Raw genomic sequence first — 26871 nt, 5'->3', positions numbered from 1 at the left:
ATAGAACTTCTGGCCTTTATCTGCAAAAAACTCGAAATTTCTTATATTTCGATGTATCACAAACGGAATAAGGAAGTTAATATGGTAAAAATAATTGTTCTCTATATTACTACGCCTCTCTCCTCAGCATGATATTTCGAAATGTTACAAATGCTCGAAATAATTTTGCACTTGAAAAGCAGCTACATTTTCTTACTTTCTGCACAATTCCATGATGCACTTGTTTTCTTGTTGGCATTTCAGAGGATGGCAACGACAGTTCCAACAATGACAGCAACATCTTAAAACAGCTCAAAGCAGCCATACGGAATACGGTTAACGCTACGATGAATGCGGCCAAAGCGTATGCTTCGAACTTCGAATTGTATGCACATTTATGGAGTGAAAAATACTCGCAAGTCCTCAATAGACAATTGCGCGAAACAGCAGCAGTGGGCGGTGAACCATCTTATGGCAATGACAAAGAAACGGAGCAAAAGGATGAGGATGAGTACATCATGAACCGAGGCTACTATGTCATGGAGACATTCAAGCGTGAGGTAAGTGAATGGGCAAACGATTGGAAGCGTGGTAGCAACTATAGCCAAAGTGTTGACAAATGGCAGAGAACATTTATCTCATGGTCTCCCTCCAAAAAAAAAAAAAGAAAACTGGTTGCTAAAGAGATAAACGTTCTTCAAGACCAAATGACCACTATTGTAGCCCCCGCATAGCTTGGCATTGGTTGAGGTCCTCTTCGTATCTTTTGCCCTGGGTTGGGTGTCAGGGTGGCTGATGGTGATGACTATTGCAAGTTCAATTGTTCACTTGAAATGCTCGTAAAACCTTTATGTCCATCATAAATAACCAAACAATTGTAAATTATGTATGTATGAGTTTGTTCACACATGCACAAGCATGCACACACATTCACCCAGAGACAGTTTCAAATGCTCGCTTACACAGACACATAGACAATACAAGACAAATATGTTACTCTAGCATGGATCCTGTGGTCCTGAGTGAAACCTAAATTGAATTATTGCTTGAGAGTTATTTCATACCCTACAGCATAGAAGGGGGGCATTGTAAATTGATCATAGGGTTTGCAACACCAGGAAATAATGGCCTAAAGAAAATGTCATTGAAATATTGGTCTAAGAGAAAAATTCATTGAAATTTTGTCTTTAGAGAATATTTGAATGAAATTTTGTGTTTACAGACAATTTTTTGAAATTTAACGAAACCTTTTTTTGGGGGGCCACCGTAGAATAGGGAGCATATTCATTTAGTCATTCTGTTTACAACACATAGAAATATAAATTTCCGACCAATTTTCCAAGTATATATATTTCGAATCGCAAAATTTCAAGACGATTTAACGATCTCCGTGGTTCTGTCCGTCCGTCTGTTGTCATCGCTCTAGAGCCTTCAAAAATTGAGATATTGAGCTGAAATTTGGCACAGATACGTATTTTTGATGCACGCTGGTTAAATTTTTGAACGGACCAAATCGAACCATATTTGGACATAGTTGCTATATAGACCGATTTTTCGATAAAGGGTCTAACGCCCATAAAAACTTTACTTTTAATCCTATTTTGCTGAAATATGAAAAAGTGAATAGGCTTTCCGACATCTGACCCAAATATGGTTCAGATCGGACTATATTTAGATATAGCTGTCATATAGACCGATCTCCCGATAGAGGGTCTGAAGACCATAAAAGCTTTATTTATTACCCGATTTCGTTGAAATTCTAAATAGTGGGTTATTTTAAGCCTCCCAACATCTGACCTAAATATGGTACAGATCGGACTATATTTAGATATAGCTGCCATATGGACCGATCTCCCGATAAAGGGTCTAAAGCCCATAAAAGCTTTACTTATTGCCAGATTTCACTGAAATTCTAAATAGTGGGTTATTTTAAGCCTCCCAACATCTGACCTAAATATGGTACAGATCGGACTATATTTAGATATAGCTGCCATATAGACCGATCTCCCGATAATGGGTCTGAAGTCCATAAAAGGTTTATTTATAACCCAATTTCCCTGAAATTTAAAAAAGTGGGGTATTTTAAGCCTCCCGACATCTGACCCAAATATGTATTAGATCGGCCAATATTTAGCTACCATATAGACCGATCTGCCGATAAAGGGTCTGAAGCCCATAAAAGCTTTACTTATTGCCAGATTTCACTGAAATTCAAAATAGAGGGTTATTTTAAGCTTCCCGATATCTGACCTAAATATGGTACAGATCGGACTATATTTAGATATAGCTGCCATATGGACCGATCTCCCGATAAAGGGTCTAAAGCCCATAAAAGCTTTACTTATTGCCAGATTTCACTGAAATTCTAAATAGTGGGTTATTTTAAGCCTCCCAACATCTGACCTAAATATGGTACAGATCGGACTATATTTAGATATAGCTGCCATATGGACCGATCTCCCGATAAAGGGTCTGAAGCCCATAAAAGCTTTACTTATTGCCAGATTTCACTGAAATTTAAAACAGAGGATTATTTTAAACCCCCCGACATTTGACCCAAATATGTATTAGATCGGTCAATATTTAGGTATAGCTACCATATAGACCGATCTCCCGATAAAGGGTCTGAAGCCCAAAAAAGCTTTATTTATTGTCCGATTGCGCTGAAATTTAAAACAGTGGGTTATTTTAAACCCCCCGACATTTGACCTAAATATGGTACAGATCGGACTATATTTAGATATAGCTGCCATATAGACCGATCTCCCGATAATGGGTCTGAAGTCCATAAAAGGTTTATTTATAACCCAATTTCCCTGAAATTTAAAAAAGTGGGGTATTTTAAGCCTCCCGACATCTGACCCAAATATGTATTAGATCGGCCAATATTTAGCTACCATATAGACCGATCTGCCGATAAAGGGTCTGAAGCCCATAAAAGCTTTATTTATTGCCCGATTTTGCCGAAATTTGCTACAAGGAGTTATTTTTAGCCTCCTGGCACCCGACCTAAATATGATTCAGATCGGACTATATTTAGATATAGCTACCATATAGACCGATCTGCCGATAAGGGGACTGAAGCCCATAAAACTTTTTTTTTAACCGATTTCGCTGAAATTTGTAACAGTGAGTTTTTCCGAGCCTCACGATACCCGACCTTAATAGAACCATATTAGTCGGTTTATAATGGATATATCTGTCAAAAAGAAATATAATACCCTACACCACCACTGTGTTACAGGGTATTATAGATTTGTGCATATGTTTGCAACGCTAAGAAGGAGAAGAGCTAGACCCATTGATATGTAAACGGATCGACTCAGAATCACTGTCTGATTCGATTTAGCCATGTCCGTCTGTGAGTCCATTTCAGATTTAGATATAGCTCCCATATATATGTATCGCCCGATTTGCACTTAAACGGACCTAGTAGTTACAAATTTCAACCGATTTGCACAAACTTGGATATGGATTGTTATGTTACTGATTTTAATATATCTGCAAATTTTTATCTAAATCGGTTCAGATTTAGATATAGCTCCCATATATATGTATCGCCCGATTTGCACTTAACTGGCCGTATTGGCTAAAATTTTCAACCGATCTGCGCAAAACTTGGCACGGATTTTTTTTGCTACTGATCTTAACATATCTGCAAAATTTCATCGTAACCGGTTCAGATTTAGATATAGCTCCCTTATATATGTATCGCCCGATTTGCACTTAAACGGACCTAGTAGTTACAAATTTCAACCGATTTGCACAAACTTGGGCATGGATTGTTTTTTTACTGATTTTGACATATCTGCAAATTTTCATTCAAATCGGTTCAGATTTAGATATAGCTCCCATATATATGTATGGGCCGATTTGCACTTAAATGGCCGTATTGGCTTAAATTTTCAACCGATCTACATAAAATTTGGCACGGATTATTTTGCTACTGATACTAACATATCTGCTAGATTTCATCAAAATCGGTTCAGATTTGGATATAGCTCCAATATATATGTATCGCCCGATTTACACTTACAAGGCTGTAATAAACACAATTTGTAACCGATTTGCACAAAATTTGGCAAGGATTGATCTTAACATGTGTGCGAGATTTCATCAAAATCGGGTTAGATGTGAATATAGCACCCACCCATACATATTTATCGCCAGATTTGCACTTATATGGCCGTAGTAACAACAATTTTCAAACGATCTGTTTAATAGTCGGTTCAGCTTTAGATATAGCTCTCACATACATATATATTTATATATTGCCCGAATTTATAACTGTAGGGTAGGTGTAGGGTATTATATAGTCGGCGCTGCCCGACTTTTGCTTTTCCTTACTGATTACTTGTTAAATTTTGTCAAAAGAAACATTTTTTTAAGAAAAAAAATTTTTAAAAAAATTTAAGATATTTGTTCGAAAAAACACAACAAGGACAATTTACCACAATTTTTTTCCTAAAGACAAAACTTTTAGTTAAAATGCTACCTTTAAAAAAAAACCAAACATGTCGTTGTCACCTCATCTTAAAGCCTTTTTATTCATATTACGTATCGTCCTATTCTTCTTTGTCTCCAAAGGAATTTTTTGACATAGATTCTGCTATGGTTGTGTATGTGTATAACTATATGTGACTGTGGTTAAATATATATGAGTCTCTGTGTATATGTGTGTGCCGTTGCATGTGTGCAAATCCTAACCACAATTCGTGTGGTCAGTTGTTATTTTTATAAGGATTTGCCACATATCGCAAATGAAAGAAACATAAAACAATAAGAAAACAATACAAGTGACCAAGTGTCCAGTAAGCGTGCAGTTGTATGTATGTGTGCACACATATACCGAACGCACACACTCACATGCACTTTCAAAAAAGAGATATATGCGACCACAATCACACAAGTTGTGCCCACGGGACCAATAACATTTGATAAATGTCGAGCATTTAAGGCCAAACTACTTGGCACTTGGTGTGCTCGTATGTGGCTGGCTGGCTTTTATAGAGGGTTGAGGCTCTGGTCACTGTTTCTTAGTTCTCGATTTTGGTGTCAACATCTTAACTCCTGTATAGTTACAACTAATACACTCACACACGAACGAACTCAGACAACAGGGTGTGAGTATGTCTTAACGGCTGGCTATGGTGCAACAACTTCTTGGGGGCATTAGATGACCAAAAATATTTCTTCAATCATTACAATCAAGCATTGAAATTGGATTCGAACCCATTCTGTGGGTTAAACACAGTGGGTATTAATGAATAGCATATGTGAACGAAATATTGCTACTGGTCTGTAGCGAAATGTTATAGACAATCAGCAAAATCATGTGAAGGTTGGTGAGGAGATTGTCGTCCACACGGGCTGCGAAATATGGATTAAGGATAAACACAAGAATGAGAGAGATGTATTTTGGAGATGACACAGATCATTTGCAGATATAAGTTACCGTAATGTTTGTCCAAGTTAAAAACCACTGTACCACTATTTCTGCTAGAACCGATTGGAACTACGATATCCCTGGTAACAGAAGTTACAAAGACTTCTAAACGACCAGGTGGGCTTTGGGGTGTACTTTAAAGATCTAGAACTGGACATATCAAAAAGTTAGCCCAACCTCTGCAGGGTGTATCAAGCGGAGAACCTTGCAATTATGGAAGTGGTGGAATGGCCAAAATATAATGTCATTACGATGATTGGCATAAATATCTTCTCAGGCAGCTAGGCAGCCATTAAATCCCTGGAGAACGCATTTCTGAACACAAAAACCGTCCTCGACTGTCGCAGATCCCTCAACGAGATGGCTGAACAGTTCAAAATTCTCCTGTTCTGGGTACCGGGCCACAAAGATATCCCAGAGAACTGTAAAGCGGACGAACTTGCGAGACTAGAAACTACCCTACACATTCCAGGGATACTGGAATCTGTGGGTATGCCTCTAGCGACTTTAAGCTAAGTTTTCAAGACCAGGCCCGAAGGACAACTAATGATAGATGGTCACAAAGAGGGGGCTTTTAGCATTCCTGAACTATGTGGCCTAATCTAGACTTAAAGAGGTCTACTTCTTTGCTGTCATTGACAGTCATTGTGTCCGTCATGACAGGTCACTGTATAATGGGAAAACATGCTGACAGACTCAAGGTTGCCCGCAACGACTTTTACAGAAGCTGTGAGGACATCGAAGAAGAAGAGGCTATAGAACACCTTCTGTGTATGTGTCCCGCACTAGCAGTCAGAAGGAGTTCCACTTAAGGTTCTCATTTCTTTGAGAACCTGTCTGATTTAGCGGATCTAAACATTCGCAAGTTATTGGGCATTTTCAAGCGATATGGATGATTCAACGATAGGAAGAAGAAGGTATTATCCTTATTATGTTCCTGTGGTAACACAAGGGACAAAAACGTCTAAGTGAGTCTTATGGCAGATTGCCACTTAAACCTAACCTAACGTTGCCTATGTCAATCAGAGACACAATCCTTGATTGACTGAACTCTGGTATTCCCATCTGGAAGATCATGTTTCATGGATGGATCAAAGCTAGAGGACAGAGTGGGCCTGGGGGTTAACATTGAGAACCCAGGGACTGAGATCTGTTTTAGACTGCCTTACCATGATATTTCCTGCAGGTGGGGATCCGAGCGATAACGAAATGCGTGAAATGGTGTGGTGCTAACGCGAGGACGTCGCGTGTGAACATCTTTACTGACAGTAAAAGTGCCATAAGGGCAATAACAACCAGGATGGTAAGGTCATGAACAGTCTTGCAGTGTAAGAAGGAGATTAACGCCTTCTCTGAGGATGGCAAAATCCGCATCGTTTGAGTGACAGGTCATAATGGAGTAAGGGGAAATGGATGGGCAGACGATTTGGCGGTGAAGGCCAGTGGACTGCCATCAATAAACTTGATTAACCCGAAGCCTTTCGGCTCGACACAGTCAGAGTTAAGGTAGTGGGCGACGAATGCGCATGCAACATTGTGGAAGAGCTAAACGGTCGGTAGGACGGCGAAAATCCTATGGGGGGATCCAGATCGTGAGAAGACGAGGCTATTACTGAAAGGAAGCAAAAAGGAGGTCAGTATAGCTATTGGTATCATTACGGGACACATAGGACTACGAGCTCATTTATGTACAATCGGTGCGGCAGGTGATAGTATGTGTAGGGAATGCGGGGAAGATGATGAGAAGTTAGAGCATTTCCTTTGTCATTGCCCGGCTTTCGCGTTTAGCAGATACCGGCACTTAGGTGGAGACACAATACCGCACGTGAACCAATGGTATTGAAAATAATTAAGGATTTTTGTAAGTGGCACTGAATTCCTAACAGAATTTTATTTTTTTTTATACCCTCCACCATAGGATGGGGGTATAATAATTTCGTCATTCTGTTTGTAACTTCTCGAAATATACGACTAAGACCCCTTGTTCGTCATGACATTTTAAGTCAGTTTAGCCATGTCCGTCCGTCCGTCTATCTACCGAAAGCACGCTAACTTTCGAATGAGTCAAGCTAGCCGCTTGAAATTTTGCACAAAAACTTTTTATTTGTGTAGGTCGGTTGGGATTGTCAATGGGCTATATCGGTCTATATTTTGGTATAGCTGCCATATAAATCGATCTCGGGTCTTGACTTCTTGAGCACTAGAGGGCACAATTCTAATCCGATTTGGCTGAAATTTTGCACGTGGTGTTTTATTATGACTTCCAACATTTGTGCTGAGAATGGATGAAATCGGTACATAACCTGATATAGCTGCCATATAAACCGATCTGGGGTCTTGACTTCTTGAGCCTCCAGAGGGCGTAATTATTATCCGATTTGGCTGAAATTTTGCATGAAGTGTTTTATTATGACTTCCAACAACTGTGCTGATAATGATTGAAATGGGTCCATAACCTGACATAGCTGTCATATAAACCGATCTCGGATCTTGACTTCTTGAGCCACTAGAGGGTACAATTCTTATCCGATTTGGCTGAAATTTTGCATGAGATGTTTTATTATGACTTCCAACAACTGTGCTGAGAATGGATGAAATCGGTACATAACCTGATATAGCTGCCATATAAACCGATCTGGGGTCTTGACTTCTTGAGCCTCCAGAGGGCGTAATTCCGATTTGGCCGAAATTTTGCATGAGATGTTTTATTATGACTTCCAACAATTGTGCTGAGAAAGGATGAAATCGGTACATAACATGATATAGCTGCCATATAAACCGATCTGGGATCTTGACTTCTTGAGCCACTAGAGGGCACAATTCTTATCCGATATGGCGGAAATTTTGCAAGAGGTGTTTTATTATGACTTCCAACAATTGTGCTGAGAATGGATGAAATTGGTCCATAACATGATATAGCTGCCATATAAACCGATCTGGGATCTTGACTTCTTGAGCCACTAGAGGGCACAATTCTTATCCGATGTGGCTGAAATTCTGCATGAAGTGTTTTGTTATGACTTCCAACAACTGTGCTGAGTATGGCTGAAATCGGTTCATCACCTGATATAGCTGTCATATAAACCGATCTGGGATTTTGACTTCTTGAGCCTCCAGAGGGCGTAATTATTATCCGGTTTGGCTGAAATTTTGCATGAGGTGTTTTATTATGACTTCCAACAACTGTGCTGAGTGTGGTTGAAATCGGTTCATAACCTGACATAGTTGCCATATAAACCAATCTCGGATCTTGACTTCTTGAGCCTCCAGAGGGCGTAATTATTACCCGATTTGGCCGAAATTTTGCATGAGATGTTTTATTATGACTTCCAATAACTGTGCCAAATATGTTTCAAATCGGTTCATATACTGATATAGCTGCCATATAACCGATCTCGGATCTTGACTTCTTGAGCCTCCAGAGGGCGTAATTATTATCCTATTTGGCTGAAATTTTGCATGAGGTGTTCTATTATGACTTTCAACAACTGTGCTCAGTATGGTTGAAATCGGTTCATAACCTGACATAGTTGCCATATAAACCGATCTCGGGTCTTGACTTCTTGAGCCACTAGAGGGCGCAATTCTTATCCGATTTAGCCGAAATTTAGTACAACGGCTTCTCCCATGACCTTCAACATACGTGTCAAATATGGTCCGAATCGATCCATAGCCTGATATAGCTCCCATATAAACCGATCTCTCTATATAACTTCTTGAGACCCTAAAGGGCACAATTCTTACTCGAATTGGCTGAAATTTTACACAATGACTATGGTCTCCAACATTCAGTTCAGACCGGACCATAACTTGACATTGCTTCAATATTATAGCAATTCTTTTCTTTTGTCCTTTGTTTTCCTAAAAAGAGATATCGGGAAAATAACTCGATAAATGCGATCTATGATGGAGGGTATATAGGATTCGGCCCGGCCGAACTTAGCACGCTTTTACTTGTTAGAGGTTACTTTATAGTTTTTAGAGAGCACAACAATCCGATTACAGGCTGAGGTGTATGTCCATAGTGGCATGGGGCGGATTAATATCTTCACCCTCTTTTCAACCTAACCTAACCTATGGCTATAGCAGCCATATTTTCTCTCCCATTTGCTTAATAGCAATAGGCAGACTCGGTGGTGTAGAGTATTATATAGTCAGCTGTGGCCCAATTTTGCATTTCTTCACTTGTCTAGGTTATAGTGTGGTTTCAGAGAGACGGACAGACAGAAGAACTTGGTTAAATGGTCTTCAGTAATGACGACGGCCAAGAACATAGATTATTTACAGGATCGGGAATGGGTATACCCCCATCCTTTAGTGGTCGATATAAAAATTTTGCAAAAATTTGCGAAAAATTTTTTCTAACATCCATCTCAGAAAATAATATAACTACCAGCTTTTGTGTGATCTCTCAAACAATTAGTCGAACAATTGTATATTTAGATGGTTGCCCAAAAAGTAATTGCGGATTTTTTAAAAGAAAGTAAATGCATTTTTAATAAAGCTTAGAATGAACTTTAATCAAATATACTTTTTTTACACTATTTTTCTAAAGCAAGCTAAAAGTAACAGCTGATAACTGACAGAAGAAAGAATGCTAATACAGAGTCACAAGCTGTGAAAAAAATTGTCAACGCCGACTATATGAAAAAACCGCAATTACTTTTTGGGCAACCCAATAAATTGACCATTCCATCTTGCCCACTTATCAAAGTCTAATAAATCTTGTTTCCCGCCCCTCAAAGGTGTTTTAATAGTTCAACCATGATAACAATATACCTTTTTCCAGCTTCAATTGCGCATTTTCATGACATTACCAGCATAGAAAAATAGACCTCATTAATAATATGTCTCTGTATTTGTAGTGCCATATCTGCCAAATGGGTAATTAAAGTCATAGAGTTGGCTGCCCCACAACACTGTGCCAATATTAATAGGCCTCTAAATTCAAATATAAGGTCAATACAATATGGCTTATATGTTATGCCAGTATGGCTTTGGCCTCAGATTGTTTTGTGATTGTGGTGGCATGGGTGCAGCTATGGTAACTGAATTTCATCTTCCTACCGAGAAGCAGCATCAAAACCAAACAGCTGAGAAAAACAGGCAAGGACAAAAGAAATGCTTTTAACACACACTCAACATTTATAACCACACTACAATGCTAAAGCCCTGAATTTCTTGTGTTTCGTTTTTATTTGTGGTTGAGGTTAAACTTTTGTGGTTTTTAGCCTATTAAAGTGAAGAAATTGCTTCATATATCATTTAGAGGGGCAGAGAGAGAGAGAGAGAGAGAGTGTCGTTCGTTGTGTTTGTGTTGTGACCAAATACGAATGTGAATTTCGAGAATCGACCAATAAATGACCCACCAAACGACAGTAAAATTGTTCTCTACAAATGGGAAACAATCCTGCAGGCATATAAGGATTCAAATACTGACTACTTGGCCATTGTCCTGCTAGTTACCTCATGCCCGCATTTGCATGGCTTTGAGACAATGAGGCGAATATTTTGTGAATATTCCACAGCCCCATTTCTCAAGAATTTCAGCAATTCCAGCAATTTATCCATAAATAAAGAAAATAACAAACACAAAAAATTATTGTTGCCATAGTGTGGATGAATAAATTCTCAACCATCACCCTGATTTAAGTGCGAATGTCTTAGAAATCATAAATAATTCCACAATTTCTGTGAAAATAATAATAAGGCTGGAGTTTTAAAAAATAATTGAAGAAGCAATAAAAGTAAATCCTTAATTTCTTATTTTTATTTTCATCGATAACAAAGTTTTAACAAAGTAAGGATTCCTATAAGAAATAATTATAAGGTGTACCTTATTTAACTTAAACAAAAAAGTTAAAAATTACAATACATGAAAATCCATGGCTTCAGATCATGGAAGTTATTATACACATCACCTAAGCACGGTGATGAAACATGTCGAAATATTCATTTCCGGCCCCAAGCAAATTTGTCTATGAACATTCCATTAAGGAACAGAGGTGTCCCACTGCGGCACGCCGTTCGGACTCGGCTACAAAAAGGGGGCCCCTTATAATTGAGCTTAAACTTGAATCGGAGCACACTAATGGATATGTGAGAAGTTTGCCCCAGTTCCTTTCATGTATGTGTATTCCGAGTCGCTGTAAAAACCAAAGGAGATCTGGTCATGTCTTTCAAAATCATGCTACAGTATTTAAAAATGCAGGTATTGCGTTGAAACTTTTCATAGAAAGGTTGGAAGATGGGCAATATGGGATATATTCGATCGGCAACTATATAGTTATATATCTTCAAATATAGCTCGATCTACCAATTTTAGGTGGTGATGCTTATCGTTGTCAAGCGAAACTAAGCTTCGCGTTCACTTCTTGCTCAGTATACGGAGTTGCTGCAACTGTAGGCACGTGCAAAATGCGATATCGATTGGAGAATCTGAGCTAGAGACAGGGCGGCCGTGACTTTTGGTTATAAACTGAATGCCTATGATAATCGATACAACAATGCTGGTTATTGGCGCCTTTAAATGTCCAATGACCATAATGTTCCCGCAATAATCGATGCTTCCGGAAAAACCTTGATAACCTATGGCGCTGGACAAGGATCACTACCTCCATATGCAATGACGACATCAACAATCCCATGGCAGCCGGTTGTACGCACCGGATTGACCCGATGGAATCCTCATCGGCAGGGGCTGCCGCCTCAGTATACGTGTTCGTCTTTTTTCGTCATGGGAGAGGCACATCCCGGAGTGCCTTCTCCGCACGCTTCTGGTCCGTGCCAGGATTGAAAAGAACCCCAGACCCTGGTTCTGTTCGGTTTGCCAGAACCGCCTTCATCATCGGTCCGGGTCGGTGAGGTGTAACCGGTGCATGGAGTTGGTACATTTCCGATCTTGCTCTGGCCTCACTTCACTACGGGAGAATAGTCATACTGGCTATGTCGCAAGGTGCTGTGCGAACATAACCAGCAGTGGGTCGGACTATGTGACACCCCGAACTCTCCCGTACGGCAATTTACGCAACGGCAGCATCCCAGCCCAAATATTGCCAGACCAGTGCCGGGAAGTGTATCGTTCTTGCAGTTAAACTGCAACAGACTTCGTGGCAAGATCGATGAGATTGTGGACTTTATGAGTCGGAAGAGCACATTGGTCGCAGTGATCCAGGAGACAAAGCTGACCAGCACCTGCAGCTTGCACAGTTGTCACGGTTACAATGTGCAACGGAAGGATCGCTCAAGCAATGGAGGTGGGGGATTGGCCTTCGTAATACACCATTCCGTGCAATATAGACCTACCTCGCCTGCGCATGGCGCTAGTGACCCCTACATGGAATATATGGTGGTGCAGTCAGGTCTGGTACTGCCGAGATAAAGCTATACAACGTGTACATACCGCCGGTTGATAGCTGTGTCCCGATTCATGGCCAGGCTTACAACCCCGACATAAGTGGGTTGCTATCTGGCCATAATCGTCTGGCTCTAGGGGACTTTAATGCGCATCACACGTCATGACATTCTCCCCTAGGTAACGACCAGCGTGGCATAGCATTGGCAGAGCAGATTGAAAGCTCCACGTTTTGCACGGTGAATGAGGATGCCCCCACTAGGATTACGAGGAGGTGTAGCAGCTCGCCAGACATCAACATTGCATCTCCTGATCTTCTAAGTGACGTATCCTGGCAAACCGTCATCTCTTTGGAGTCAGATCACCACCCCATAATTCTCACCATCGACCGACCATCTGACTTCATAACCTCTGAGCGCCGAACGTTTATCAATCATAAGAAGGCCGATTAGACTGGCTTCAGAGAGTATTACAATCGCCGCTTCAGTGAACTGCCACCCCCACCTCGAATGTGGTAGTGACCGAGAGGAAATTCAACTTTGTTACACGCAGTAGAATAATATTCAGATCTGTCAGAATACCGCCCTCCGAACTGCGACGGGCTGTCTCCTCAGTTCTCATGTGGACCATCTCCATCAGGAGACAAATATCCTACCAGTGCGAAGACATAACTACATGCTGTCTAAGCAATACCCTTTGGGCTGTTATCGCAAAAACCATCCAAATCATGATCTTGGGGATAGATATCCACCGCCCAGAAGCCTTAAGGTAGATCTACATGATCTAGAGCGTGAGGTTCAGCGCTACAAGAGAGAACTTCTAGATCAAGCGGCATATCAAGCGGGTCTAAACAACATTCATGCAGACACGGTAGCAGGTGCGGTAATTCCCACCGTTGAACCATCCAGATCGCTTTAAAAAGCCCAACAACTTGCGAAAGTTCACATCCGCTAAATCAGACAGGTTCTCAAATAAATGAAAACCTAAAGTGGAACTCCTTCTGACTGCTAGTGCGGGACACACACACAGAAGGTGTTCTATAGTCTCTTCTTCTTCGATGTCCCTGCAGCTTCTGCAAAAGTCATTGCTGGCAACCTTCAGTTTGTCGGCATATTTTTCGATTAGACAGTGACCTGTCATGACAGACACAATGACTGAGACGTCTGTTCTAGCCAATGACAGCAAAGCAGTAGACCCCTTCAAGTCTAGATTAGGTCACATAGTTTTGGAATGCTCACAGCCCTCTCTTTGTGACCTTCTATCATTCGTTGTCCTTCGGGCCTGGTCCTGAAAACTTAGCTTAGATGTCGCACAGATTTCTGTATCCCTGGAATTTTTAGGGTAGTTCCTATTTTCGCAAGTTCATCTGCTTTAGAATTCCCTGGGAGATCTCTGTGGCCCGGTACCCAGAACAGGTGAATTTTGAACTGTTCAACCATCACCTTGAGAGATCTGCGACAGTCGAGGGCGGTTGTTGTGTTCAGAAATACATTCTCCAGGGATTTAATGGCTGCCTGAGAAGGTATTTAGGCCAATCATCGTTATGACATTATCTTAGCCATTCCACCATTTCCTCAATTGCAAGGATCTCCGTTTGATACACACTGCAGAGGTCGGGTAACCTTTTTGATATGGCCAGTTCTAGATCTTAAAAGTACACCCCAAAGCCCATCTGGTGGTCTAATTTGGAACCATCCGTCCCAACCAACCAACCAACCAACTTCTATTACCAGGGATATGGTAGTTCCAATCGGTTCTATCAGGAATAGTGGTGCAGTACTTTTTATCAAAGTGGAATGTTCATGGAAAATTTAATAGCTTAGCTATTTTTATCCATTAATCATTGTTTGCCAAAAAATGTATACCGAGCAAAAAACTCGACAAATAAGTGCCATGGTGGAGGGTACGCTAGATTCGTCCCGGCCGAACTTAGCACCGTTTTACTTGTTCTGGATGCATTGATACCTCTTGCAATGCTTCTGCCTGATCTTCACTCCAAATCGACGATTCTGTGCCAAGTATGCTTCAAATCGGTCAATAACCTGATATAGCTGCTATATAAACCGATCTTGGGTCTTGACTTCTTGAGCCTCTAGAGTGCGCAATTCTTATCCGATTGGAATGAAATTTTGCACGACGTGTTTTGTTATAATATCCAACAACTGTGCTAAGTATGACTCAAATCGGTCCATAACCTGAAATAGCTGCCATATAAACCGATCTTGGGTCTTGACTTCTTGAGCTTCTAGAGGGCGCAATACTTATTCGAATTGGCTGACATTTTACACAGGTCTCCAACATATAATTTAATTGTGGTCTAAACCGGACCATATCTTGATATCGCTCTAATAGCAGAGCAAATCTTTTCTTATATCCTTTTTTGCCTAAGAAGAGATGCCGGGAAAAGAACTCGACAAATGCTATGCTTGGTGGAGGGTATATAAGATTCGGCCCGGCCGAACTTGGCACGCTTTTACTTGTTATAACTACCAACACACACCGTTAGTTTACCAAGTCGGTCTAAAACCTGATATAGCTGCCATATAAAGAGTTCTCCCTCTTATACAGTCTCTAGAAGCTTAAATTTTTGTTGGACTTGCTACGTAACTAAATTCTTTTGTGTAAATTTTTAACAGAGCCAGTCCCTGATTATGGGTTCTTCAAATTCGACCCTGCCGAACATAGCACTGCTCACTTATTGTTATTGATTTATACCGACACTTGTCTCAAATTTCCTTCCTTTTGCAATTTTAATTAAATTTGTGCACATTTCCACTGTTTGGACCAATTCGCTGAATTTAATAAATATTTATCTACTTTGGAAAGCAAAAAATAGAAAACGCATTGCCCTTCGTCCTTTTGGGTATATTTACTTGATCAAAGACAAAGTTGGTCTGCTCGTGTTGTTTATCTCAATGACCATGAAAATGTTTTCTTAAAGCTTTGCATTCTTTACTAATGGAATTCGAATTCAAAGAACTTTTAGTATGCTTTGTGTATTTTTTTTTATTTACAAACACATTTTTAAATGCTATTTGTTGAGGTCCTTTTTGTCCATTTTTTTGTTTCCATACTTCTTTGCAGATTGAACGCTACATTGAAATGCATGAGGAATTGGAACAATTTGACGATTACAAAACCATTAACCATTGGCTACTTGTCGATATAAGGCCATTGAAATATACTCTGCTGAATATGACCTGTAAATGGTCGCAATTTTATAAAAAGGCATTGTTGATGTATGTTGAAAGGACTTTGCAGGTAAGAGGTATCCAAGCAATGTAAGGATAGGTTAGGTAAGAGTGGTCAAGTCCATTGTGATACCACAGGCCTTTTCGGGACTGCCAAATCTTATGTTCTTTTCCAGGTTTTGCCATACAAAAATAAATCCCATTATTGCAGGATTTATTTTTAAATCACAAATAAACCTGATTTCATTGGTTCGATAATCGATAAATGTACCAAAATACGCAACTGTTTTCAAGAATTATGCATGGATGTGTGTGATATGCAAATTCATGTATACGCATGTATGCTTGTGAATGTCACTTAAATCCTCAAAAATGCGGTGTAAACGGCCGGTGTAAAATGTGATATTGCTCCCATATGATCCGATCACCCGATTTGATATTTTGAGTCCAAGGAAGCCCCTTTTGTTCTTCGATTTTGCTGAAATATTGAACGTGGTGTTTTGTTATGACTTCCAAAATACTCAAATACATTGTAAGTACTATGCAGCAATGCGTACTCCATTGCGTATACGTTATGTACGCCTTTAAACAGCGATCATACGCACTATGGTACAAAAAGTATTGTTTGGTTTATAAGTGAATAAATCATTGTGCAATCAAAAATAATATATGGACCAGTCTGCGTTAATGGAGAATATAGGCGTCGTATAAACCATGATATGTATTAGCTGTATGACGACAACAGCATAGTTAAACGCATCAAAATACAACGGTTGGCTAGGTCATGTTATCAGAATGGATGAAGAAACTCCAACAAAGAACAGTTTTAAAGGTAACCATAATAGAACACGGAAAATGGGAAAACTAATACTCCCATGGAGTGACCAAGTGGAGAGAGACATCTCGAAAGTAGGTGCATTTAAGATTGGAAAAGTAGCGCAGAAGATAGAGGAGCTTGGAATTCTAGAGGAATAAATTTTCTGTAATGGCTAAATGAAGTACGGTAAAGTAAAGTCAAGTAAAACGAAATTACTGATTTATCTATTTACTATACCCCTTCTGCATAGTATGGGACTATACGAGTCCAATGATATTGATTTGTGACTTTAAACAAGTAAAAAGGCGTTAAGTTAGGCCGGGCCAAACTTTGGTTACCCACCACCTCGGGTATTTATGTAAAACACCTTTCATCATAATCCGGTGAAAAATGCATAATGTATGTCCCCATAGCAGCTTTATCGAAAAATGATCCAAATTGGACCAAATTCTACACAGATATTGAGTGGTCATTGTTCAATTTTGTAGAATCCGGTGAAAAATGCACAATTTATGCCCCATAGCAGCTTTAACGAAATATGATCCAAATTGGACCAAATTCGACACGGATATTGAGTGGTCTATTAAGTACAAGTCATTGTTCAATTTTGTAGAATCTGGTAAAAAATGCATAATTTATGTCCCCATAGCAGCTTTATAGAAATATGTTCCGCTTTGGACCAAATTCGACACGGATATTGAGTGGTCTATTAAGCCCAAGTCATTGTTTGATTTTGTAGAACCAAATATTGGTCTTTTTGGTAGCCATATCCAAATATAGACCGATCTGAACAATATACGACACTGATGTCGAAAAACCTAACATAAGTCACTGTGTCAAATTTCAGCGAAATCGGATTATAAATGCGCCTTTTATGGGGCCAAGACTTTACATCGAGAGATGGGCTTATATGGCAGCTATATCAACATCTGCACCGATCCGGGCCAAATTAAAGAGGGCTGACGAAGGGCCTAACACAACTCACTGTCATAAATTTCAGCAAAATCGGATAATAAATGTGGCTTTTGAAGGCCTAAGACCCTAAATCGGAAGAACGGTCTATATGGCAGCTATATCCAGATCTCCACCGATCTGAGCCAAATTGCAGAACGTTATCGAAGACCCTAATCTAATTGACTGTCCCAAATATCGGCGAAATCAGACAATAAATGCGCCTTTTATGCCCCCAAAACCTTAAATCGAGAGATCGGTCTATATGGCAGCTATATCCAAATCTTAATCGATCTGAAGCAAATTGAAGAATGGTATCGAAAAACCTAACGCAACTCATTGTGCAAAATTTCGGCGAAATCGGACAATAAATGCGCCTTTTTTGGTCTCAAAACCACAAAACGAGAGATCGATCTATATGGCAGCTATATCCATATCTGGATACGATCTGAGCCAAATTGAAGAATGGTATCGAAGAACCTAACGCAACTCATTGTCTCAAATTTCGGCGAAATCAGACAATAAATGCCCCTTTTATGGGCCTAAGGCCTTCCATCGAGAGATTGGTCTATATGGCAGCTATATCCAAATCTGGACCGATTCGAGCCAAATTGAAGAACGGTATCGAAGAACCTAACGCAACTCATTGTTCCAAATGTTGGCAAAATCGGATAATAAATGCCCCTTTCATGGGCCTAAAGCCTTCCATCGAGAGATCGGTCTATATGACAGCTATATCCAATCTCAACCGATCTGAGCCAAATTGAAGAATGGTATCGAAGAACCTAACGCAACTCATTGTGCAAAATTTCGGCGAAATCGGACAATAAATGCGCCTATTATGGGCTCAAAACCTTAAATCGAGAGATCGGTCTATATAGCAGCAATATCCAAATCTGGACCCATCTGGGCCAAATTGAATAATAATGTCGACTGGCCCAACGTAGCTCACTGTCCCAAATTTTGGCAAAATCGGATAATAAATGTGGCTTTTATGGGCCTACGACCCTAAATCGGCGGCTCGGTCTATATGGGGTCTGTGTAAAGATATAGTCCGATGTAGCCCATTTTCGAAATGAATTTGCTAATGGACAAAAAACGAATCTGTGCAAAGTTTCAGCTCAATATCTCTTTTTTTAAAGATTGTAGACTGCAGACGGACGGACATGGCTAGATATACTTAGATTTTTACGCTGATCAAGAATATATATACTTTATAGGGTCGGAAATGGATATTTCGATGTGTTGCAAACGGAATGACAAAATGAATACACCCCCATCCTTCGGTGGTGGGTATAAAAAAATATATTGTCACTCCAGTTGTCAAAATCACAATAGCGGTCGATCGAATAAAGTTACCCACATGAAATTTTACCCAGAAACTACATTGAGAACCCTGGGGCTGAGATCTGTTTTCGACTGCCTGACCATAATACGGTCCTGCAGCCGGAGATCCCGGCGATTACGTAATGCGTGAGGTGGTGCTGCTAATGCGAAGACGTCGGCTGTGAACATCTTTAAGGATAGTAAACTGACCATCAGGGCAATAACAATCAGGACGGTAAGGTCACTAACATTCTTAGAGTGTTAGAAGATGAACGCATTCCTAGGATAGCAGGATCCGCATTGTTTGGCTGCCTGGTCATAGCAAAGTAAGTGGGTATGAAAAAGCAGACAATTTGCCAGTGAAGGCCAGAAAACTTCCGTCAATAAACTTTGGTAACCCTAATCCTTTCGAGGGGACGCAGTCCAAGTTAAGGGCATAGACAACGAATGCATATTACATTGTGGCACAGCAAAATAGTCGTTAGGACGACGAAAATCCTATGGGGGATCCAGATCGTGAGAAGATGAGGCTGTTACTGACAGGAAGTAAAAAGGAGGTCAGTATAGCTATTGGTATCATGACGGGACACATAGGACTTACGCGCTCACCTATAAAAAAAATCGATGCGGCAAGTGAATGGGAGAAAATGGAAAAAAAAGAAGTAAAAGCGTGCTAAGTTCGGCCGGGCCGAATCTTATATACCCTCCACCATGGATCGCATTTGTCGAGTTCTTTTCCCGGCATCTCTTCTTAGGCAAAACAGGATATAAGAAATGATTTGCTCTGTTATTAGAGCGATATCAAGATATGGTCCGGTTTGGACCACAATTAAATTATATGGTGGCGACCTGTGTAAAATGTCAGCCAATTCAAATAAGAATTGCGCCCTTCGGGGGCTCAAGAAGTAAAATAGAGAGATCGGGCTAGAGACCGATTCAGACCATAATAAACACGTATGTTAATGGTCATGAGAGAATCCGTCGTACAAAATTTCAGGCAAATCAGATAATAATTACGACCTCTAGAGGCTCAAGAAATCAAGATCCCAGATCGGATCGGGTATGGCAGCTATATCAGGTTATGAACCGATTTGAACCTTATTTGACACAGTTGTCGAAAGTAAGAATAAAATACGTCTTGCAAAATTTCAGTCAAATCGGATGAGAATTGCGCCCTCTAGAGGCTCAAGAAGTCAAGACCCAAGATCGGTTTATATGGCAGCTATATCAAGTTATGAACCGATTTAAACCATACTACTCACAGTTGTTGGAAGTGATATCAAAACACTATGTGCAAAATTTCAGTCAAATGGGACGAGAATTGCGCCCTCTAGAGGCTCATGAAATCAAGACCCAAGATCGGTTTATATGGCAGCTATATCAGGTTATAGACCGATTTGAACCATACTAAGTACAATTGTTGGAAGTGATATCAAAACACTATGTTCAAAATTGCATTCCAATCGGATAAGAATTGCGCTCTCTAGAGGCTCATGAAGTCAAGACCCAAGATCGGTTTACCATGGACCGATTTGGCCCATTTACAATTCCAACTGACCTACAATAATAAGAAGTATTTGTGGAACATTTCAAGCGTCTAGCTTTACTCCTTCGAAGTTAGCGTGCTTTCGACAGACGGACGGACATGGCTCTCGATTTAAAGACTTAGGCGGAATAAAGGCGCATTTACTGGCCGATTTCGCTGAAATCTGGGATGGCCCTGTTGTGTTAAGCCCTGTTCGTGGCAATGGCTCAGATCGGACCAGATTTGGATATGGCTGCTATATGTACCTACCTCCCGATTTAAGTTTTAGGCCCATAAAAGGTGAATTTTTTAACCGATTTTGCTACAATTAAGCACAATGAATTATGTTAGGCCCCTTGACATTCGCTCCTAGTATGGCCAAGATTCGTCTTTATTTGAATATATCTGCCATCTAGACCGATCTCCCTATTTGAGATCTTGGGCCCTTAATAGGCATATTTATCTTCCGATTAAGTTGAAAATTGGGACAGTCACTTATATTAGGCACCTCGTCATCCCAGTTCAATATAGCCAGGATCGGTCTAGATTTGGATGTATTTGTCCTATATACCGATGACCCGATTTAAGGTTTTAGGCCCAAAAAAGGTGATTTTATTAACTAATTTCGGTGAAATTTACCACAATGAGTTCCGTTAGGCTCTTCGACATTCATACCGAGTATGGGCTATATCTAGATATAGCTGTCATACATACCGATCCCCCGATTTATGTACTTGAGACAATAAAATCACCTTTATTATCCGATTTCGCTGAAATTTGACACAGTGGACTGTGTTAGGCTCTTCGATATTCGTGTTCAATATGGTTCAGATCGGTCTACATTTGGCTATAGCTGTCATATACATATGCCGATCTCCCGATTAAGTTCTTAGGCCCATTAGAGATGCATTTCTTAACCGATGGTACAAAGAGTTGTGTTAGGCCCCTACATAGCCTTCCTGAATATGGTGAAGATCGAACTATATGTAGATATAGCTGCTATGGGTTCATAAACGATGCATTTTTCACCAATCGAGGTGGTGGGTATCCAAAGTTCGGCCCGGCCGAACTTAATGCCTTTTGACTTGTTAGTATTTAGAGCGCTCAACAAGCCCATTACTGGCTTAGGTGTATGTCCATAGCGCCGTGGGACGGATTAATATTAGCAACCTCTTTTCAGCTTAACCTAACATAGATTTTTTGTTTAATCCTTTGATATCCTTTCAGCGATTCACTGATTTTATCAAACGTAGTTTCCAGCTTCTACAACTCAATGTGGCTCGCGATGATTTTCGTTCACTGCTGAAAGTGCTGGAAGTCATTGCACGCATTAAGAAAAAAGAAAAATATGCTGACCATTTGTTTAAGCCTCTAAAGGAGATTGTCCAGCTATTGAAAACCTATCACGTACATATCAATGGACAATTTGCCCGTTCCATAGATCAATTGCCAGTGCAATGGCAGCATTTGAAAACGGTAGCCGCCAGCAAGATGGAATCGCTGCAGGACACAAAACGATATCAGCAGCAGCGTGTATCGGCCATAGCAATACTTTATAGTTGTCATCTGCAGACGTTTGCAAAGCACTTTCAGAAAATGCCGGTAAATATGAATGAACGACGAGCACGAAGACAAAGAAAAAGACTACGACTAACATTGGATTTGCATGACAATGAAGCTGTTATGGTGTTCTTGTTTTCGTTTTTTGCAGTTTTTTCAAACACCTTGTCCGCCGGTGTATTCACTATGCGATCAAGTTTGCCTGAAAATGGAATGTTTTGATTGGCAACACAAACGCATAAGGCATTGTGCTCGTCTACTTGATATTGCCCCACCGGATGACAGTACACTGCGTATGTGTGCCACAGAGGTTAAGCGCATCAAGGTATGTTTTGAGGCTGTGTGGGGAAGAGTTATATTGCCTTCTACACCTAGATTGGATTCATGGCAATGAGCCACGAAGCCAATGCCAACAAAGTAATGATTTGTTAGGTGGATGCACACATACACTAGTCTACGAATTTTTTTTACCATAAAATGCCGGATAAACTAAATTTATCGCGCTGACTTCTAGTCCATCCGTCCGTTTTTAAATAACTAGCTTACGGGAAGCCACCGTAGCGCAGAGATTAGCATGTCCGCCTATAACGCTGAACGCCTGGATATAGCTGTCATATACACCGATCTCTCGAATTAGGGTCTTGGGCCCATAAAAGGCGCATTTATTGTCCGATTTCACCGAAATTTGGGACAATGAGTTATGTTAGGCCCTTCGACATTTTTCTGCAATATGACTCAGATCGGTTCAGATTTGGATATACCTGCCTTATAGACCGATCTCTCGATTTAAGGTTTTGGGTCCATAAAAGGACAATAAATGGTCCGATTTCACCGAAATTCGGGACATTGAGTTATGTTAGGCCCTTCGACATCCCTCTTCAGTGTTTGGCCCAGATCGGTCCAGATTTGGATATAGCTGCCATATAGACCGATCTCTCGAATTAGGGTCTTGGGCCCATAAAAGGCGCATTTATTATCCGATGTCGCCGAAATTTGGGACAGTGAGTTATGTTAGGCCCTTCGACATTTTTCTGCAATATGACTCAGATCGGTTCAGATTTGGATATACCTGCCTTATAGACCGATCTTTCGATTGAGGATCTTGGGCCCATAAAAGGCGCATTTATTGTCCGATTGCACCGAAATTCGGGACATTGAGTTGTGTTATGCCTTTCGACATCCTCCTTCAAATTGGCCCAGATCGGTCCAGACTTGGATATAGCTGCCTTATAGACCGATTTCTCGATTTAAGGATTTGGGCCCATAAAAGGCTCATTTATTGTCCGATGTCGTCGAAATTTAGAACAGTGAGTTATGTTAGGCCCCTCGACATTTTTCTGCAATATGGCCCAGATCGGCTGGGCTGGGCCATATAGACCGATCTCTCGATTTTGGGTTATGGGCCCATAAAAGGCGCATTTATTGTTCGATGTCGCCGAAATTTGGAACAGTGGGTTGTGTTAGGCCTTTCGACATCCTCCTTCAACTTGGCCCAGATATGCCCAGATTTGGATATAGCTGCCATATAGACCGATCTCTCGCTTTTGGGTTATGGGTCCATAAAAGGCGCATTTATTGTCCGATTTCGCCGAAATTTGGGACAGTGAGTTAAGTTGGACTCTTTAACAACTTTCTTCAATTTGACCCAGATCGGTTCAGATTTGGATATAGCTGCCATATAGACCGATCTCTCCATTTAAAGTCTTAGTTTTGGACCCATAAAAGGCGCATTTTTTGTCCGATTTTTGCGACAGGAAGTTGTGTTAGGCCCCTTGACAGCCCTCTTCAATTTGGCCCAGATCGGTTCAGATTTGGATATAGCTGCCATTTAGACCGATCTCTCCATTTAAAGTCTTGGCCCCATAAAAGGCACATTTATAATCCGATATCGCCGAAATTTGACACAGTGACTTATGTTAGGCTTTTCGACATCTGTGTCTTATGATTCAGATCGGTCTATATTTGGATGTGGCTGCCAAAAAGACTAATATTTTGTTCTAGAAAATTTAACAATGACTTGTACTTATTGGACCACTCAATATCCGTGTCGAATTTGGTTCAAATCGGACCATATTTCGGTAAAGCTTCCATAGGGGCATAAATTATGCATTTTTTACCGGATTATGATGAAATGTGGTTTACATATATGCCCTAGGTGGCCCGGCCGAACTTAACGCCTTTTTACTTTTTTTTTTTTTTGGATTTCCCACATCCCCTTGGCAAAAAAGAAAATTTTTGTTTTCCAGTGTGTACACCTCACGTTTTTGGTTTTGAGTGTTCATTTCCGTAATAGCCAACTTATTTCTAGCACATTTGCTCGTTATTTGCCAATAATACCTTGTCACTACTTTCAACTATCGCTTCTACGTACCTCCCCGCTTTCTTTCTATATCTCTACAACTCTCTTCACCCCCTTCCATTACATGCTACTACCTTGCCAGCAACTTTGGGATTTTGTTCATGTCATTGAGTCCTGCATCAATGACTGGCGTGCATCGCCTTGGCTGCTTATCGACACCGATGACATCGAAAACGAATGCAAACAGTTCACACGAGATTTACGCACTCTGGACAAGAGTATACGAGAGTGGGCTCCTTATCTCTATATTGTGGGTGTTTTGCGGGAGCTGGTGGCCTCCTTGCGTACCATTACGGAATTGCAAAATCCAGCAATTACCGAACGTCATTGGCTGGAATTGATGCAAGAGACTCAGGTAAGTGATAATGCTGTGCGTTCTAATCTCTAATGATGACCCCCCACAAACACAAACACACCACACACACACACACACACACTATGCTGTTACTTAAAAGGATATTGAGAAGATAGTGGGCAGATATATTTCGAATTGGTTATGTTGAGAAAACAACCTTTTGCCTAACACTCACCTTGGTGGTAATCGATTAGAGAAGAAGAATAAATAGTTGACTTTTCGATTTCCGTTTCTAGCTTAAAATCTTAGAAAAATTCTGTTAATTAACATCAAAAAGTTAAAATGTCAGCTAAGGAGAGTCAAGCTTCCAATACTGTTTGGAGAGCCAATACTCCTTTGTAAGGTAATGGTTTAAGGAAATGGCGTAGTAAACATTAATTGGCCTCGGAAGCCCCTATTTGGCCTTTAGTCATTCCGTCCATCTATCGAAAGCACGCCTACTTTCAAACGAGTAAAGCTAAGCTCTAGAAAATTTTAATAAAAGCAATAACAGGCCCTTTCGAAGTAATCAACAATAAGAGCGTGCCAAGCCGAATCTTATAATTAAGGCCTTCAAGGGCTCAAGAAATCATATTCGTGGATCGTTTTTTATGGCTGCTATCAGCTTATAGACCAATTTGGATCATAATTGCACATATGATGGACGTTAGAAGCAAAGTTGGTGTGCCAGATTTCAACCAAATCGGAGAGAAAATTGAGGCCTCTTAGGGCTCAAGAAGTCAAAATTGAGGATCGGTTATAAGCAGGCTATATCCAACATCAATAATCTCCCTCTTGTCAGAGGGTCAGTTGTGGCAATGCTGGCTTGCATGCCGGTGTGCAGGACTGTTTCGACAGATGTACTAAAGCTATTACTTGGCTCGCCCCCGCTTGATTTACTCCTAAGTTACAGTGTGCCGTTCTGTATAGTGTGAAAAGGGCAATTCCATAACTGCGTAAGAATTGGCTCACTGCTTCTGAGCTTGCAGATGGGGATGTTAGGCGGCTCAAGGCACTCCTTTGGAGCGTCTTGATGATAGGTGGAAAACTACATGGACGAACAGTGACAATGGTGACGACGTTCGTACGAGACCGCCCGGACTTTGGTTTCGGCCCAAGTCTGGTCTTCATACTGACGGGACATGGTGCCTTTCTTTTTGGCATCAGGGGAACTTGTCCGCGACTGATCCTTGCGACTTTAGGCATGTACTGACGGAATGCCCGTGCTATGCAGACATTAGAGATTTAGACGCGATGGGGATTAAAGAGGTGTACAACCTTTATCCTGTGTCTTCTCTTCGCAATTGCAGGACAGTGACACAACATGTGCTCGACCGTCTCTAACTCGTACTTGTATAGACCGATTCGGACCGTACTTCGCACAGTCATGGGAAGTTCTAACAGAACATTGCATGCAGAATTTCAGCCAAATCGAAAAAAAAAGTTGCGGCTTGTAAGCGCTCAAGAAGTCACATCGTGAGATCGGTTTATACGGGAGCTATATCAGGTTATGGACCTATTCGGACCGTACTTCGCACAGTTATGGGAAGTCCTAACAGAACACTGCAATCAAAATTTCAGCCAAATCGAACAAAAATTGTGGCTTGTTAGGGCTCAAAAAATTAAATCGGGAGATCGGTTTATATGGGAGCCATATCCAAATCAGAACCGATATGGCCGATTTGCAATCCCCAACGTCCTACGGCAGGAAGAAAATTTCAAGAGGCTAGCTTTACACTTTCGACCACTATCGTGATTTCGACAGACTGTCGGACGGAAGGACATGGCTAGTTCGACTCAGAATGTCGAGACGATCAAGAAAGGGGTCTTAGGCGAATATTTCGAGGTGATACAAACGGAATGACTAGATTAATATACCCCCTTCCCATGGTGTTGGGTATAGAAAAAGTATCAGTGCAAGGTTTCAGTTCAATATCTTTTTTTCTTAAAGACTGTAGCTTAGATTTCAACAGACAGATGGACGGACATGGCTAGACCGTCTTCGATCAAAAATATATACACACTTTAC

The 26871-nt window shown here is 40.7% G+C and overlaps 1 protein-coding gene across 1 annotated transcript in view; it reads left to right on the top strand.

Annotated features, from left to right (window-relative positions):
* LOC106086709 (dynein beta chain, ciliary) overlaps positions 1-26871 on the top strand; it is a 140119-nt gene that overhangs the window by 57406 nt on the left and 55842 nt on the right. Inside the window, exons 16-21 of the mRNA XM_059361391.1 lie at positions 244-431; positions 480-539; positions 15864-16040; positions 21817-22191; positions 22301-22474; positions 24591-24863. Of these exons, the coding sequence (XP_059217374.1) occupies positions 244-431; positions 480-539; positions 15864-16040; positions 21817-22191; positions 22301-22474; positions 24591-24863 (1247 nt within the window). The remainder of the gene's footprint in view (positions 1-243; positions 432-479; positions 540-15863; positions 16041-21816; positions 22192-22300; positions 22475-24590; positions 24864-26871) is intronic.

The sequence above is a fragment of the Stomoxys calcitrans genome, chromosome 2 (genome assembly GCF_963082655.1).
Source record: "Stomoxys calcitrans chromosome 2, idStoCalc2.1, whole genome shotgun sequence".
Classification (NCBI taxonomy): Eukaryota; Metazoa; Arthropoda; class Insecta; order Diptera; family Muscidae; genus Stomoxys; species Stomoxys calcitrans.
The sequence above is the reverse complement of the archived record's forward strand: the minus strand, read 5'-3'. Positions and strand labels throughout refer to the sequence as shown.